Source organism: Chelonoidis abingdonii, chromosome 19, assembly GCF_003597395.2.
Source record: "Chelonoidis abingdonii isolate Lonesome George chromosome 19, CheloAbing_2.0, whole genome shotgun sequence".
NCBI lineage: Eukaryota > Metazoa > Chordata > Testudines > Testudinidae > Chelonoidis > Chelonoidis abingdonii.
Genome location: NC_133787.1, coordinates 9,995,731 through 10,015,027, shown reverse-complemented (window position 1 = coordinate 10,015,027; position 19,297 = coordinate 9,995,731). Strand labels below are relative to the sequence as shown.

The 19,297-nt window shown below is 40.7% G+C and overlaps 1 protein-coding gene across 1 annotated transcript in view; it reads left to right on the top strand.

The window, feature by feature from the left end:
- Positions 1–12,337, top strand: part of PLA2G15 (phospholipase A2 group XV) — a 32,007-nt gene extending 19,670 nt beyond the window's left edge. Inside the window, exons 3-6 of the mRNA XM_032787685.2 lie at positions 561–679; positions 2,892–2,990; positions 4,433–4,657; positions 8,135–12,337. Coding sequence (XP_032643576.1) covers positions 561–679; positions 2,892–2,990; positions 4,433–4,657; positions 8,135–8,646 — 955 coding nt within the window. The 3' untranslated portion in view covers positions 8,647–12,337. The remainder of the gene's footprint in view (positions 1–560; positions 680–2,891; positions 2,991–4,432; positions 4,658–8,134) is intronic.
- Positions 12,338–19,297: the final 6,960 nt, after the last annotated feature.

Sequence of the window (19,297 nt, the reverse complement as noted above, 5' to 3'; positions counted from 1 at the left end):
ACCCCCAGCCAGAGCCCTCCCCACTTGGCCCCTCATCCCAACCCGCTGCCGCAGCCAAAGCCTACCACCCGCCATCCCAACCCTCTGCCCGAGCCCTAAACCCCTCATCCCTGGCCCCACCCTGCATCCCTCACTCCTTCATTCCAACCCTTTGCCCCAGCCCTGAGCCACCTCCCGCACCCTGAACCCATCATCCCTGGCCCCACCTCAGAGTCCACACCCCCAGCCAGAGCCGTATCCCCCCCCCTCGCATCCCAATCCTCTGCCCCAGCCCTGAGACCCCTCTTGCATCCTGAACCCCTCGCCCCTGCATCCCAACCCTCTGCCTGAGCCCCTGCTTGCACCCCAAACCCCTCATCCCCAGCTCCACCCCCACACTGCACCCTCTGCCCTACCCTGGGCCACCTCCCACACTCCAAACCCGTCAGCCCCACCCCATGTGGCTTTCACATTGAAGGTTTTTTGCCAAAATGGCCCCACTTCAAAAATAGTGAAGAGTACTGTGCTAAGTAGTAAGATGGTACGTCTCATATTTATTATGTTTTTCCTTTTCCCCCCAGGTTAATATACAATCGAACAAGTAAGATCACAGAGCCTCCAGATGGAGTGGATGTCAAAGTCCCAGGGTTTGGACAAACATTTTCCTTGGAATTCCTTGACCCTAGTAAAAGAAGTGTTGGTATGTACTAGTTTTGTTCATTGTCACATGTTTAATACCTTTTTCCATTACATCTGATATACAGCACTTTAGAGGATTGCAATTTCAATTCAGTTCCCTACTGAAGTCCAAGGAAAGCTATGTAGCATTTGTATGAAGTAGGATAGCACATGTGTTCATTTTGCTTATAAACATTAGTATTGTGCATTCACAGGGCTTTGGAGTGGATTCCAGAGCAGTGGAGCTGCAGGTTTTTGCCTGGAGCTGGAGCGGAGCCAGAGCACAGCTCCAAAGCCCCGGTGTTTTGTCCTGTCAGAGAAATAGCCGCCTACACACCACCACCACCACTAACAAAAAAAAATATTGTGCATATGTTACGTCATGTGGCTAACCTGAGAACTTTGTCTGATGAACAAATGGGGCAGAACCGAGTGCTCGCCAATCTGTTAAAATGTATTCAGAATTAAAATTCTCAGAATGAAACTCCAACAGTCATCCTAAAGGCTTCTGTAGGAAGTGAGACTGAGTGCATAGAAAAAGCTCTCTGCAAGAGGGGCTTGACAAACTATGTGAAAATAATCAGGAAACTTTTAATAATAATAAAAAAAAACCCTTCTTTGCTGCAGCAGCCCCAGGCCAGGTAGCCCTCAGTGGAATGGATTTCCATACCCACTGTATGAATTTGGGAGATCTGGCACTCTTCCTTTTATTCCCTTTTCCCTCAAAAATTCATACAGTAATGGACTCTAAATAGAGGGGTAATTTAGCCCCAGCTGCTGTATCTCATGACTACGAATTCCTAAAAAAAATACATCTGACATACTGACAATTTTCATAGCACAATCTCATTGGCAGATGCTTAAATCTCTGACCCAAAAGTTGATGTAATGGGGGGTTAGATTTGATTTATTAGCCTGTTACTGCCACTTGTGATACAAAGATTTCTTAGACTAATATAGCAGCTCTTTCACAGAATGTGTACTTGCAGTGATGGAAAATAAATGTTGTGTTCACTTGGTGGTAGGATGATACTTGAACATCCAGTAGCCTACTTTACAAATGGGGTTTACTGGTTGACCAGAATTCATAGTGCACTTTGTCATGCAAGTCTTGGTGAGAAGAGCATATGGGAGCAGCTTGTATTTAAAAGCACAATCGGGTGCTAACTGATTTTGCTGCATGTGATTGTCCTTTCTTGGCTGAAAGGATACATATATAAAATTTTCTTTTTAAATTGGCTTTGTAGCCTTAAACAGTCTGTGAAGGGATAATAGTGCATTTACAATCTCCCTCTGACCCTTTTAATATAGGATACACTTAAACAGCAGTCCCAGTTACCTTAGAAATCAGTATTGAAATCAGCCCAAACTGCTGATAGGGCTTTTGGTAGAGAAGGTACTAATCTAAAATGAAAAAAACCCAATTTTCATGGCCTTAAAGATATTTTAGGCCTCCAGTTAAATGGGCTTTGAAGGATTCTGCTCTAATATGCAGCCCTGGGTCTCCAGGTTTCATCTTTTGTTGCAGTGTTTGTTTTGGATATAACTGTACTTACTCCTTTACTAGAGGGATAAATAAAAGGTTAAATAAAATGCAGTTTACCTTATCACTTGAGATAACTAGTCTGCAAATACTCTGTCCATTGTTTGCTATCAAAGCATTGTGTTCAGCCAACCCAAGTGGATTAAAATTCCTAATCTTTTGATGGAAATAAAACTAGTTTCACAGTAGTTTCTATCATAGAGCAAATCACAAGTGTCTGTATCCAGGAAAAAATGTATGTGGAGGGCCCAGACTAGTCTGTACAAATGTTATCTTCCTGCAGTTATTTGGTGGTCAGCTCACTGTAAAAACTCTAGTGTACACGAGCTCTTAGAATTGGGAATAGTTTATTGCACTCTTATCTGCACATTGGTAAGCCACCATATTTATGATTTAAGTGCAGCGTGTACAAAAGGAAGGTAGATGGGGGGTGGAAAAAGTTGTAGGGATTGTCTCACAACAGATTAGAGAATTTTTCAGAAGAAAAAAACCTCTTTGTATCTTTGCTACATACCTAACATCCTTCACTTTGCCTAATGCAGCCAAGCTGTTTAAACTGTGTCTTGGACTAAAGTAATCTTACATTTGTATGGAGGCAGAATAATCTAACTGGAGTTAAACTTCAGTTTCACTATTGATGGATGCCCAGTAAGGCTGTTGTGATGCTGATCTCTTCTTTTTCTGTCTACAGGCACTTACTTTTACACATTGGTGCAGAGTCTGGTAGACTGGGGCTACCAGCGGGATAAAGATGTAAGAGGAGCTCCCTATGACTGGCGGAAGGCACCAAGTAAATGAAACTTCATTACCTGAATTAGTCATTTTATTGACTTCCTAGGCAGTAAATTTGGCTGAATTTATTACCCTTTTCTTCATGAGATCCTTTTTACAACCCTAATCCTGATTAGAGTGACCGTTAGGGACCTAACTCTGGGACAGCTCCACAGGAATTTTGATAAAATGACATTACATATGGAGCAAAACCCCATAAGTAATATTGGAAAGTTCTACAGTGCCTCCCTGAAATAAACCTGGTCATCTATTAGCAAGGCATAATCCACAGGACCACAATGTTGCCTCAAAGTCTAACTCTGTTACTTAATTGCTTTGTCTGGAGAAATCAGCTCCACTGTGTGTAGTGTCATTAAAATTCAAGGCTAAGGGGTAATGTTCAAACCTGTATCCTGCATTTACACATTCCTTTAGCTGTGTAAGAAGGTCAGACACTCTGTACTCTTTATCGCACTCTAGTCTTACTTTACTGTCTCCCGTCTATAGTTTGAGATAAAAAATACACTCTTCATATTACATGTGAAGACAAAATGAAGAAGCAGCACATTCATGCAGGTAACATTTTAGTGTCCCAGGCTGTTGCCCTGCCCTGAAGAGTTGAATTCTGAAAGATCTAGAACTGAGACATGGTCTTATTTTGAAATCCAGGGAACTTCTTGATGAAAATCAACAACTCTGATTGTTTGGTAACAGACTGGTCTGTAGCTGGCCTAAAAGGATTATGAGGATAGAGAGATGCATTTTATTAGGTTTTCTTTGGTTTGATGAATATTTAGTTACATGTTACAAACAGGAGTGGTATTGTCTCAGAAGGCACTAACAGGATCTCTAAATTAGCAGTGACTAGTCTTGTTAAATCTTATTAAATCCATTGACAAAATAAAACAAGTTGGCAGGCAACTGCTGCCTATAGAATTTTAAAAAGGTCAAAAATACAGCTGGACTGAAAAGCCATGGTTTTACTCAGTGGGCAAAAATGGGAGTTTTTCTAAGGCTTCTAACTTACTGTCTTTTAAGTGAAAAATAAAAGTGATTTTCCAAGTAGCTTCAGGTGGGATTTTCAGAAGTGCTCGGTGCTGGTCTAATTCTACTCCCATTAAATTCAGTGCGAGTTTTACCACTGAATTCAGCGGGAGACGTTAGACCAATGTAGACTTTTTTGAAAAGCCTGCCCTTTGATAAATACATGCTACTGAGAGAGAAGCAGTATAAATAGTCTTCTGAGCTTGAAACAATTCACTTCTACATTTTTAGAAACAATTCTAAGGAAATGAAAAGTGAGGAAAATTTGGCTTCTAGCAACATGCTGTTTGAATTAATGGTATGAACCTGTTCCCTTTACTTACAGCATCAAAAGCTAATCTTTTAAAACACTGTATGTTGAAAGATGGCATTTGCAGACAACCTCCCTACTTAACTATACTGTCTTGATATTTCTAGATGAGAATGGAGACTATTTTGTGGCCCTTCGGAAGATGATTGAGTTGATGTATGAACAAAATGGAGGTCCTGTGGTCTTAATTGCCCACAGTATGGGTAATATGTATACTCTGTATTTCCTCAACCATCAGACTCAGGATTGGAAAGACAAGTACATAAAGGACTATGTGTCACTGGGTGCTCCATGGGGAGGAGTGGCTAAAACCCTTCATGTGCTGGCTTCCGGTAGGTAACCTGCTTAAATACTTGAATTTAAATGGAAGCTCCCACAGGATGTTAGAGTTACTGTTAACCATAGCATTAGAGAACTGAGTTGGAAATGCTATCAACTTTCAATTAAAAAATGGCTTTCAGCCCATAAGCTTATAACTGCTCCAGTTTCAGGCACGATTTCCAAACTCCATTCTCCTTATATAGAATATGGTTGAATTTTCATATCCCAGTATTGAGCTGTCCTGTTTTCTTCTTTTTGGGATGATGGAATCGGGGCACAAGGGGCTATTCCAAGCTCTCATTACTCTCAATTTTGAATGGCAAAACTGACTTGGAAGCTTCTAAATGCTCTAACTGCAGACTTGGCAGTTCTCGAGGTATGTGGAATCCTGACTGATGGCAGAAGCATGGCCACCTGCAAAAATCTTTGCAAGGCGCACACACCTTAACATTTTAAAATGGTTTTTAAGAAAACAAATCTCTGAATGTGTGGCATTATATATTGGTAGTAATGAGAGGGAATGTTTGGTAGCTGAAGTGAATATCAAAGACGCCAGGCCTGAGATTTAAATTTCTTTATCCTCATTTTGTTTAATACAGACACTGTTCTTTCACTAATCTTCAAAGAATTGCTCCTGAGTAAAAAGAACATACAGTACGCAGTATACCTTTTTGTAATTTCAGTATCATATGGTCATGCCTAAACATCTCCTGTAGCAGAGAGCTGAATTAATTTTTGCATATTGCTGCTTAACTATTAAGACCTTTGGCTTCCTCTTAGTTCACTACTAACTTATGATAGGTTTGTTTGCAGTATTTGTTCCTGAAACATTTTTACATCAAGAAAATTAGGAAGGACATATACCAAAGTGCTTATGAGGTGTGGGTGCTGCAAAAAAACATTTAATGTGCTTAAATAAGGCACTTGGTTTTGAGATGGGAATGTACAACTCAAAGCCACTAATTAAAAAGCTGAAAATGCATATATCCTTTGGGCACCTACAATTGTTTGTTTTTGTCAACGTAGCATTGCAAAATTGATTTCCCTCCCCCAAATAGCATCCTGTGGCTTGCAGGCTTCTGCAGAAACTGACTTTTTCATGTGATGTACTCTAAATATTCAGAGCAGGAGGCTTTACTGGATAGCTAACGTTGCGTGGTGTCCAAGCGATACAGGATGTGAGCAGAATGAACCAGCACCACTTAGGATCTCCCCATACCTACAGTGTTTTGCTTCTTTCTTGTTACTACATGAGCAATATTTATTGTATGTAGCATCTCATCACAAAGTGGCTGTTCGTACATATGCATAGAGAAGAATCACTTCAATTTCTACTGAAATACAGCCATCACTGGGACAGAATGTAGTCACTAACAGCATACAGCAGCAGGAAACAGTATCAACAGGAAGTGAACAATAGTGCAGGGGAAAGGTAGGTGGGCAGAGTGTAACTGTCAGTGTTGGAATTCATATGTTAGGCTTTAGCGGCAGGTGTGCCATTTGAGGCACAATTGAACTTTTTATGTCATACAAAAAGATAAAGCAAGGGAAAAGTGTTTACGCACAAGTCTACTAACTGCTTTCAAACAAGAGCTACAAGGAACAACTTCCATGTTAAAGTCAAGGTAGAAAACATTTTCCTCAGCAATGTGACAGGAGTATCTTCAGGGCCTTGTGGTGGTCACTCTACTCTTCCAGTTTTCTTTCTTAATCAGATTCAGGTGGTCGTATGTTGACCGTTAGCTGCAATTATATGGAAATGCTGGCAAGCGTAGTTAGGGCACCAGGGGTATTGTGCTACACCCCTCCTTACTGTACCAGAGAATCAGTAGTGCCATCTAGTGAGTTTAAAAATACAGCATATTTTTTGCAAATTAAAAACAATTAAAATCTTTTTTTCTTTTGGTTGTTTCACATTCTTCCTGCACACTTTGGGTGGTATTTCAAGGCATTGTATAGCTGGTGACTTGGTATATGTACTACATTTTGCAGGATGGTGGGGTTTTGTTTTTTTTGGGGGGGTACAGCATAGGTAAGTGTTCAGAAAGTGGACTTGTTCGTGTATAGGAGCATCCTATTTACTGTCTTCTGGGTTACTTACTCTCTTTGCTCCTGGGGGAATTCTGCAACAAAAAATATATTTTCAAATTCTGCAAATTTTATTTGCTGAAATAACACCATATAATCACACCAGTTTCAATTATTTTTGATCATTTATTTCAAAATACTTGTCAGTAAGCATGCCTGTACCAATATAGCCCACAAAACAGATTCCTTACTAGGCATATTAATACAGAACTCTGAGTAATTCATTTAGACTACAATACAGGACCATATATCCTGCACCCCTCAAAAGCAGTGCAAAGACTTGGGAGAGTCAGGGATAACGGAAGAACTGAGGGAGAAGAAAGTAATTGCTGGGAAGGAGCCTGCATGTGAACTTGGAGGGTTGTTGGGTGTGAATGGGAAAAGTATGGAACAGGGTTTTTTGGCGGGGGAGGGGGGGAGGGAGAGGGGTTGTTAGGGAGCTTCTCCCATGCAGACCCTGACTGACCCCTAGCCTCTCCCATTGTCAGGCACATCTCCCCCTGTCTCCACGTGTCCCTGCATCCCCTGCCCACATGTCCCTCCACCCCCACTCAGACATCCTCTCTCCCCATCCCCATGTGGCCCTACACCCCCTACCCCGTCCCCGTATGTCTCTGTGCCTCCACTCCCATTCAGCCCCTGCCCCAGTCTGTCCTCCACCACCAGCCCTTATGAGTCCCGTCTGACTGCTGAGCAGCCCCACACTGTCTGTCTCCCCATAGCATCTGTCTCCTGACCTGGCCCAACAGTGGCTGTGAAAAAGGCTGACTCTTTCTCTTCCCTCACTGTCCTGGAGCTGCTGCTCTGTTCTATCACTGAACTGTGAAAATCTGGGTGTCCACCTTGTTTCTTCTGCTGTCTCATGAGATCTCTTGAATGCACAAATGTACAGGGGGTAACACCAGCGTGTTCTCCCAACCAAAACATTAAGGGAAGAGTGTCCCTGTGAATCACTGCAAAATCTGTACCTGATTCCTTTAGAAAAAGAATTTTAAGATAGTTTTACAGATGGCCAGAATGATTGCCTAATGATTGATGATGTGAAGAACTTTTGGGCCCAAAGCTCCCAAATGAGCCCAAGTCAAAAATATTTTCTTCTTAAAGAATATGTCAGAAGGGTAGCCTCAGGAAAATGCCATTCTAGGTTGTCTTTAGCAATGTTTCTTGCCTCTGTCATTCGGTCAACTAATTTGTTCCTCTTTATAAGGTATAAGCAGTTATTGGAATTGTATCTACAGTATTTAAAACATCCAGACTGTTTCCTACTAGTGATTGATGTATTTCCAGTCAAACTCTGTAATCTTTTAAGTAAGGAAAGTAGGTTCCTCATTCATTCCATCATTATAAGCAGTAATTGATATTTCAGTGTACAATAAATAAAACAAAAATCTATTTTGTAGGTGACAACAACAGGATACCTGTCATCAGTTCACTTAAGATCCGAGACCAGCAGAGATCTGCAGTTTCAACCAATTGGCTGCTCCCCTACAATTACACATGGCCTCCAGATAAGATCTTTGTAAGCACACCCACAGTTAACTACACTCTCCAGGATTACCAAAAGTTCTATAAGGACATCAACTTTGAGGATGGCTGGCTCATGAGACAAGACACTGAGCCCTTGGTCTACCAGATGATACCACCTGGTGTGCGTTTGCACTGTCTCTTTGGCACTGGTGTAGAAACACCTGACTCATTCTACTATGAGGCCTTTCCTGATAAAGAGCCCAAGATCTATTACAGCGATGGTGATGGCACAGTGAACTTGGAGAGTGCCTTACAATGTAAAAAGTGGGTGGACATGCAAAAGCAGGAGGTGATATTGTTTGAGCTATCAGGAAATGAGCATATTGAGATGCTGTCTAATGCTACAACTATTTCTTATGTGAAAAAACTTCTTTTTGATTTGTGACACTCTGTGGACAGTGTTTTTTTTCCTCCATCACCTGTGATGCCTTCCCTTAAGTGAGGGGAAAATGCCTTTTGATCCTTTGGTTTTAAAACACTTGGAGTATTTATTTGGTCTCTTTTCAGGCCGTGTTCAGAAAGCTGTTTGTCCTTAATGATCACTTGTCTCTTGGATTAGTGTTCATAATGCGTCATAGTGTTTCACATTCTAAAGGCTTGGTCATATGTGCATTCTGGTGCTGCTAGACAAATGTCCAGTGTTCATACAGAAGTTCACTTGAACATTTTTCACACCCTATGTGCAATATGTGCAGCCTACACTGGTTTTTACTTGTGATCTTTGGAGAGTTGGGGTGAGGGAAACAATTGCTTGCTGATTACTGTCAGTTCTGTACTAAAGCAAGGGAGAGGTTGTGAAGGATTTTTTGAGTACAGAACTTTTCAAAAGGGTGACAAATTCTGAATCATTATCCATAAATAAGCTAGTAAATATGAAGGTCTAAGCAGGTGTTATAAATAGACATGGAGTTAAGATATTGCAGGACTTTGGTCATATCCAGCTTACCTGTTTCTTCATTTGTACTGCTACTGGAGAAGAGGGAAAGTGCATTAATTATCTGAAGTTCCTTATCTGATGTCTTGGAAAAATTGAAGAGAATCCAGTTGTCCTTAACTTTAGTAAGCTGATGACTTAGCATCAAGAGTCTAAGGCTGCTGGCTTCATGCTTTAAAATAAAAGGTTAGTAGTTGTCACTCCTCGTACAATGGCTGTGGCTACATGGTGTATACATTGAAATCCACAGGAACTTGGTATCAGCAAATTTTGTGAAGTGCTGACTTTGCATGTCAAAGTGACAAGTTATCTCCATTAGTTCAAATGGTAATAGAGCTCAAAAAACCAAAGCCCCCTCCTACCCAAAACAAGTAAAAATTAAAGTTTCCACAATGCGGAAAAACCCCTTTGTATGTATCTTGCTTTCAGGCAAGTACAATTCTGCTGTAATCCAGTTTCCAGCTAACTAACCATCTTTCCTATTGGATCAAAATTATGTTTAGTTGAAGAAAAAGCTTAGAATTGTAGGGTATTTATAGAGTAAAATATCTTTCCTGTAGGGGTAATGAGTTCTTAATTTGGGTTGAGAAACAAACATTTAAAAGGGGCACTATGTATTAGGCCCCAGAAAATTGTATAGCATGCAGCCCTCCATGAAACAATACTTCAGTAGCTTAACCATGGTAGACCACTTGTCATTGCATTTTTCAGAAAACTGCTATGAACACTTCCAGGGTGCAGGGTTCTTCAGAAAAAAAGTTACCTTAAGAGTTATGCTTATCAGAAATCCTACAGAATTAAGAATCCATTGATTTCTAATGTTAGGAGATTGCAGTTGTGTAAAAGGTAACGTTTTAACCATTCTTGTAGTGCATAGAGGTTGTTTGCTGCCATTGCAATCTTTGATTAGGATGTGCTGATCTGACAGCTTTCTCTCATGAGTGTTTGCAACTGCACAATGTTAACACTCTGGCACAGGGTGGATCTAGAATGCTCAAGGTTCTAATATATTTTGCATTAGCTAATCACTTGTAGAAATTCTGACTGGGATCATTGGTAAGTTAAATATGTCCCTGTGCAGAAGAGAGAATAAGACTAACTCCCTGTCTCTGAGGGAGGACCAGCATTTCCCAGTAGAATTGAAGGTTTGTCTCTTGGAATCACTTACCTAAGATTTAGTGCTCAGCAACTATATGGCTCAAACAGACTTTTCTGCCTCAGCTGTGTGTGCTAGTCCACTGCCAGATCTGAGTTGCCCACTGGCTATGTGTAACACATGGCTGACTGCTTAAATCTTAGAGAACACAAGGATGAAATCCTTTTAGTCGGACTGTTTTTTGGTAGGCTTCTGCAGATTGCTGTACCAAGAACCACAGTTCTAGTCTAAGGCTCTTCATGTGGTCTAACTCCATTGTGAACAAACTACTGTAAGACTGGTCTGCAGTACATACAACTATGCAAAGTAACTGATTCAAAAGTCCAGCTTTTTCAAATCTATGATACTTAACCCAGGTAGAATGTAAGCTTGCTAACTAGCACCATTACGGGAGGAACTGGAATCTGTACTGGCTCCCAGCATAGACTGAAGAATATGAGTAGGGCTGTAGAAAGGACTCAGGCTCCACCTGGTCTGGAGGATTTTTTTTAGAACTGGTTTATTTACGAAGCTGTCCAGCGCTGTGTGCTTAATCTGTAAAATGCTTAATCTATAGCAAGAGGTTTTTTTTGGCTTTGGTATTCTGTACACTTGAAGAAGCAGAAACATTGACACTTCTAAAAGAGCTGCACCAGATTATTTTGTTTTGATTTAGCATTTGATATTTACTGTATTTTCTCTCTTTGGGGAAATGCACAGCTCTGTGTTTCTAGCTAATTCCATCTCATACTTTTACTTTCATCCCAATGACCCTTTAGTCCACACTCACTTATCTTTCCATTAACAGATGGACCCTCCAGTCGCTTTTTGTGCTCAATAAGTCTGCTCTCTTGCTTTTACTTAACACTGGTAAAGTGGATTTGACAGCCCTCCAAACTTGTAGACATGCTGTAATTTGTCAGCATAAATCCTTGTTTCTTTCCTGAGCAGAATTGCACACTTCTTACATTAAAGTGTGAATGTGGAGGACTCACTAGTTAAAATACTCACACATCTGATGATTACCTGGTTGGGGGTGCTTTGTAAGATGGATCACAATTCTGATTTCTCATTTTCCATCAAATCCTCCTGAGCTCTGCTCTTTTGTCTACTGTGCAATCCCAGGATAGAGATGTCCTCAGTGTGAAATAAATGGAGTACCTAAAATACAGGGGTATACATCCCAAAAGGTGGAAGTAGTTAAATTGTGCATTTCTCTTTTCTACTAGAAGTCTGTTTTCTTTATTGCTTGACCCTCTGCATTAGAGGGCAAACTCAAGTCTATTTAGAATCACTTCAGTAGGGTTGGTTGCAGTGTTGTTATAGCCATGTTGGTCCCAGGATATCAGTCAAGATGGATGACATGTAATATCTCTTGGACCAACTTCCATTAGTGAAAGACACGCTTTCAAGTTTACACAGAACTCTTCTTCAAGTTGGCTGTAAGACTGTTAAAGTATGCAGTCTTAAGTATTCTACATTCTTGTGGAGAAACTAGTCTGAGGAAATAATTATTGCTGGAAAGAGGAAAATTACTTACCATTTGTGAATGTCTATTTTTCTCCTAATCTTCATTTTCAGGATATTTTCAGAAACCAAAAGTTGTTAAGGACCAAAATGTATTTTTTATTTATAACAAAATGTAAAGAGAATGCTGGAGGAACTTCAGCTGTTACTGTAGTGCTGCTGCAGGGTCCCTATGTGATTCTGCTCGGAACAGAAGATTCTAATGTCAAGCAATAATTGCAAAGGAGTTGCAGGCCAAAGGAAGGAATATTTGGTATTAAGATATTTCTTGGAGCAAGGTGTATTCAAGATCCTCTTAAATTCAGGGAATGTTTGGCAGTTACTTTGCTGCTCTAAATTTAACAGTATTTTATATGGAACATGATCTGGTGAGACCCAGCATTTTATATATTTTCCTCTTTGTGTATGAATGACTGAGTTACAGATTTTTGCATATTTTGTCAGACTTTGATAACATAATAAACTTTATCTAATATTGAATGCCTTTTGTCATGGATAACACAACTACAGATGCTGCTCGCTCGCTCTCAAATGTGCTACAAGTCGTGAATGTATTCATGTTTATTGCTGCTTAAAAGGTAGCATTTTAGCCAAATTATGAGCTAAACCTGATAGCAGCATTGTTTCCTTCCAATGTACAGCAACCTCTTGCTTTAGAAGGGTAACTGAAAATACAAATATGTCGTCATTCTGCATTAAAGTAAATGCTCAATTCAAACCAATTAGCACAAATTGCTAGTATTGAGACTCAATATGAGCGGAAGCTTTCATCCATAGTTTCGAACCTGTTCCTCTTAGGCCTCTTGTCTCAGTAACTTTTCTTCAAATACGCTGACTTGTTTATAGGCCTGTTAGATCAGTGGTGACTGATGACCCAAAAATTGTGGGGGTGCAATTGCTGGAGACATCTTCTGCCCTTCTACTTTCCTTCATGTAGTTTGACAAAACTGTCATGGTAGGGATTGGGGCAGGGGCTGCAGGAGTAGTTTCATTTGGGCAGATCAGGCAGGTGTTTAGAAAGGAGAGAAGTGTGTGTGGTTTTTTTTCCCTTCCCTCTTAAGAAATCAATGAAGGGTGGGCTGGGAGAACAGTATTTACCCTATATCCCCTTTGCTGTTTTCTAGTCATTTCAGTTTAGCTCATGGCTTGTTCCTAAATGACCAGGTTTTTAATGTCCTTTATTTTAATTCTACCTTATAGTCATTCTGTTCTCTTTTTGTAGGGCTCTGATTTCCTCTTTTATTCATTCCTCATACTGTCATTTGTTTTTTCCTAACTTTTTCCTCCAAGTTACACCTGCTTTCTCTCCACTCAACTTCAGCTGTTCACCCTCACTTTTCCTTTAAATCTGTTTTGGTACTTCCATTTAGTTTTCCGCCTGATAGAGTAAGTTTCTTGATAGCATAAATGACTACTTTTTGGAGCAGTTAGTCCTGGAACCTACAACAAGAGAGATGATTCTTGATTTAGTCCTAAGAAGAGCATGTGATCTGGTCCAAGTGATATAGCTAAACTTAACATCCCTGGTGGGAGGGGAGACACATCAAAGAAGCCCACCACAGTAGCATTTAACTTCAGAAAGTGGAACTATACAAAAATGACAAAGCTAGTTAAATGGAAATTAAAAGGAACAGTCCCAAAAGTGAAAACTGCATGGAAACTTTTAAAAACCATAATAGACATTCAAATTAAATGTATACCCCAAATTAAAAAAAATTGTAAGAAGGCCATAAAAGTACCACGACAGCTAAACAATAAAGTAAAAAGTGGTTAGAGGCAAAAAGGTATCCTTTAAAAATTGGATGTCAAATCCTACTAAGGAAAATAGAAAGGAGCATAAATTCTGGCAAGTCAAGTGTAAAAGTATATTTAGACAGGTCAAGAAAGAATTTGAATTGCAACTAGCAAAAGACTAAAAAACTAACAGCAAAGTCCATCAGAAGCAGGAAGCTTGCTAAACAATGTGGAGCCACTGGATGATCAAGGTGCTAAAAGGAGCCTTATCTTCCTTGAGTGCTATCGTGGAGAAGGTGTATGAATTCTTTCCATCAGTCTTCACTGCAGAGGATGCGAGGGAGAGTCACACTCCTGAGACATTCTTTTTAGGTGACATATCTGAGGAACTGTCCCAGATGGAGCTGTCATTAGAGGAGTTTTTGGAACAAACTGATAAATCAGAGAGTAATAAGTCACCAGGACCAGATGGTATTCACTCTAGAGTTCCTTCAGAACTCTGATATAAAATTGCAGAACCACTGACGGGGGTATATACCACAATCATTTAAATCAGTTTCTGTACCAGATGACAGCTAATGTGACCCCAAATTTTTAAAAAAGGCTCCAGAGATGATCCAGGCAATTACAGGCTGATAAACCTAACTTCAGCAGGCAAATTGGTTGAAACTATAGTAAAGAACAGAACTATCAGACACACAGGTGACCATGATTTGTTGGAAGAGTCAGCAGGGCTTTTGTAGAGGGAAATCATGCCTCACCAATCTATTAGAATTGTTTGAGTGGGGGTCAACAAATTTGGACAAAGGTGATCCAGGGGCTATAGTGTAATTAGATTTTCAGACATTCTTTGACAAGGTCCTTCACTGAAGGCTCTTAAAGTAAGTAGTCATGGGTTATGAGGGAATGTCCTCTCATGGTTCGGTAACTGCTTAAAAGATAGGAAATAAAGGGCAGGAATAAATGGTCCATTATCAGAATGGAGAGAGGTAAATAGTGGTGTCCCTAAGGGGTTTGTACTGGGACCAATGTTGTTCAACATATTAATAAATGATCTGGAAAAAGGGGTAAACAGTGAAGTTGAAAAATTTGCAAACTAAACAAAATAAATCAAGACAGTTAAGTCCAAAGGAGACTGCAAAGACTTACAAAGGGATCTCACAAAGCTGGGTGACTGGGCAATAAATGTCAGATGAAATTCAATGTTGATAAATGCAAAATTATGCACATTGGAAAACATAATCTCAAATATAGACCCCATCATTTTGTATGTATATTAGCTGTTACCACTAAAGAAAAATCTTGGCGTCATTGTGGATAATTCTCTCAAGACCTCTGTTCAATATGCAGCAGCAGTCAAAAAAACTTAAAAATCTTAGGAACTAATAGGAAAGGGATAGAAAGTGTGATAAAATAGCATCATGCCTGTATATACATCCACGGTATGCCCACATCTTGAATACTGCATGCAGATCTGGTCACCCCATCTCAAAAAGATAGAACTGGAAAGGCTATAGAGAAGGGCAACAAAAATTATTAGGGTTATGGAACAGCTTCCATATGAGGAGAAATTAAAAAAATCTGGGACTTTTCAGTTTGGAAAAGAGATGAGATAGAGGGACATGATAGTGGTCTATAAAATCTTGACTGGTGTGGAGAAAGTGAATAAGGAAAGGCTATTTACTCCTTCACACAACACAAGAACCAGGAATCAGTCACCCAGTGAAATTAACAGGCATTGAGTTTAAAACAAAATGAAGATGTTGTGAAGGCCAAAACTATAACAGGGTTCAAAAAAGAACTAGATAAGGTCATGGAGGATAGTTCCATCAATGGCTATGAGCCAGGATGGGCAGGGATGCAAAAGTATTCTCTGAAGTGTCCCTAGCCTCTGTTTGCTAGATGCTGAGAATGGGCTACAAGAGATGGATTGATTACCTGTTCTGTTCATTCCCTCTGAAGTACCTGGTATTGGCCATTGTTGGAAGACAGGATACTGGGCTAGATGGACCATTGGTGTGTCCCAGTGTGGCTTTCTTAGGGTAAGACAGGAGTTTCAGGGAGAAGACTGATGGGGACTTCATCTTGATTTTCTTTTTTCCCTATTCCCCCTCGTCCCTTTAATACAACACTCTTGTAAATTCTGCGGGGAACCATCTTGAAGCCTGAAATGTGCCAGGCATTTGGGACATCTCTTGACTATGTGAATAATGTCCCCTAGTGGCAGCCAGGTGTATTGCACCTCATTTATTGATGGGCTCTTAAGCCCCACAGGTATTTAGTTATCAAGTCCTTGCACTGTTTTTACTCTGTCTTCTGCCAAGTAGTTTAACTAATTTAACTTAAATCTCCAAGTATTAATAATAGCCCATTGTATGTAAGACTAGTATAAACACATATCTATTTCAGATCTAAAGTTTGGTTATGTTTGTAGGCCTAGAAGCCGGCTTCTTTGCCCAAAGCAAATTCAAAACGCGGGCTAGCAAATGAAAACACAAAAACATGGTTTGCTCCAAATCTTTACTAACCTTGTGTTTCAAAATATGCAGCATTCCTGGTCAGGTGTAGAAAGCCTTTATCAGAACTTGAACATACAGACCTGTCACATAAGCACAATTAACCTGCAGTGGCCACCATTCCATCCAGGTTGGTCATGCTTATCAAGCTTTATAGAGCGGATATCACCTTTCATAAATTTTAAGAGAAGAAACTGGAGAGCTCAAACTGTGATAGTTAAGTCCTTGGTACCTTCTGACAAACTTTATCCGATGCCAAACATTTAAATGATACACATCTATACACTTCAGGACAACAACTTCTGCCAAACAGAAAAGATCTCATGGGGGGAGGGAAAGTGAGGATGGAGATTGCAAGTGGAAGAAGGGGCTACAACAAGAATTAATTAAGCAATGTATACTTTACCTACTGTTCGTTAGCATCAGTATAGCAAATGACCTTTTTGATTTTAGTCCAAGAGCAAATACCATAAAAGGAACACTAAAACTACCTCTGACTGTAAGCTTTGGCAAGACTGTTGATGTAGGCTGTAGTGGTTTTTAGTCACTGGGATCTCCTCTTTTGCTGTGACAGGTTGTAAGGTCACAGTTGTGATAAAAACACACTATTCTGTTGGCACTAGGGGGCTACTATCTTTGAAGGGATCTTTAATGGCTCCTAGTGGATCAGATTACTGTCATACCAATGAAAAAGGTCCACAGTAATTATCATGCATACCCTGCAGTTTATTCAAGAAGGAATTACACAATTAGTAAAACACAAAACTCCTATGTTAGACATTAAATAACTATACACTCTTCTCAGCAAGCCTCTCTTTCACAAACATACATAAACAGGCCCTGTGCTAGCCTCACACAGTTCCTGCTTGTCAAACAGAGGTTGTGGTTACCAATTCTATGGATGATGACTTCCCTCCAGGTCTGGTCTCAGCCCTAGGCTCTGTCTCAGATTTCCCTTGAGGTGAGTCCCAGCTGCCTGGAAACCCCTCTGGTCACAGTCCTACTCGAGCCCATGGAGCAGAGTTTTGGCTACTCTGTCTAGCAACTTCAAGTGTCAGTTAAGGAATCATCTCTCTAGTAATTTACTTTGCTTGATTCTTATACTCTTTTTCCTCAAAGGAGTCACATGTCTCAAAAGCATCCCCAGTGCGTGTGTAGTTGTTAATTTTAGCTGATTAGTATTTTTGGAAGGCGTTGCAGGGGTACCAAACAAAGACCACACTCCATGTTTACTCACTCATCAATCACTCACTCTGGCTCTCTGTGTGATGTTCTTATAGGGTCACTATAACCAGGTTAACCTGTGCAGCATGCTGGAACTTTATGCATGTGATATTTACTTTTGCATGGGCCCATATTTGCTGACTAACAGGTTCAATATCGATCATACATGCAGGCTTTGCCAGTCCTTTATCAAATCTGCTTCTGCTTAAAGGGGCCCTGCTCCCAGGATCCCTGCAGTCTTCAGCCATGCTTAAGTCATGTCAAGTTATGCTCTCACCATTCATTCAGCATGGTCACACCAATCTGGCATCACCCCAACACATTCCACAGTGACAAGCATCCTAATCCAGTTTCCCTGCACCAACCTGTAAAAATTTCTGCCTAGTGACCAAATTCTTATTCCCTTTCTTAGCAGCCAGATATCTCTGCCATCAAGGGGTCCTCATCTTTCCTTATCTCAATGACTGGCTGCTGGCAGTGTGATCCAGATGCGAGCCCCAAGCATTGACTTCCATGCTGCTTCTACTCCTCTGCTTCCTGGGGGTGAATGTGTGGCACTCTGTACCTCAAAGCAGCACCCTGAAACCTCCATATTCACCACTGTCATATAATTATATCGTTATGACATACCAATGATATATACTATGTAGTTATGTTTTGTACAAAGTATGCCTTGTGAAGTATCATTTTAAAAGTCTTGATCTGTTGAATATTAATATCCTATTGGATTTATGTGCTAGCATTGTATGTGAAGTTATGAAGTTTTGCTATGTGTGTGTTACTGAAATATGTTGTGAGGTTGGGAACACCCACAACCAGGCTTTCAGGTAAAACAATGGAATAGTTAGACATGTTGACAGCCCATTGAAGAGAATCCACTCGCCCAACGATCATCTCAGAGACAGTATATATACACATGGAGACTGCTTGACCCATGTCATAGCAAAAGATCTTAAAAGAAGAGGAAATGACATCATGACTTAGCTTCTCTCTCCCCTGCCCCAACTCAACACCTGGAAGAAATGTATGGAGGACAAAGACTTTGGACTGGGGAGGGAGTCCTAGCCTGTGTTGAGAATCTGTGATCTGTTTGTACCATCTATCAGGGCGAGACACTGCTTGATTCAAATCCTGTTTAGTTTATAGAACTTAGACTGCAAATTTATTTTATTTTTAGAAAACCAACTTTGATCTCTCTGTTTGCTACCTAAGGTAAGTGCAGTACCTGCCAGAGGTCTGTAGCTTGCCAACACCATCACAGTGTGAGGGGGATACCAGGGTGGTGTGACAGAAGGCTCTGTGGTCACACAGTCCAGGTTTCACTCCAGGAGCCCTGTCAGTGTAAATGTCAAAAAAATTGACCAATCCCACACAGTCTCTGGAGTTCATCAACATGGTCTTTGCCTACCTACCATGGGACAGGTTTCTGGCCCTATTAGAACTGATTGCTTCGGTGACCTTCAATCCTTCTATTGCCTCCAAAATTTGCCTTTCTCTTCTTGGCCACATGGTGGCATACACATATGTCACTGTCTTCGCTTCCTCTGTCTACAGCTGTGGCTAGAAGGAGCCCATTTTCTGAAGCTTCACTCCCTGGACCCTCTACTGACAATCCCCTACCCTCACCTCCAAGGTTCTTTCTTCCTTTTGGTGGTGGATGGACTCAGATCAGGTTTGCACTGGAATGCCTTTTCTTCCATCCTCCCCAAGCATGACTATTGGTACAGACTCGCTGCTCAACAGATGGGGCACCCACATAGGTGAGCATGTGACGCAAAGGACTTGGGCCACTCAGGAATCCAGGATGCACATCAACATCTTAGAACTTTGTGGGGGTACGGAGAGCTTTCCGTCCATTGCTGTCAGCGTGCTCTGATCATGTTGGACAACACTACTACAATTTACTACATAAACAAACTAGGGGGCATGAAGTCTCCAGCACTTTGTGCACAAGCAGTTCACCTCT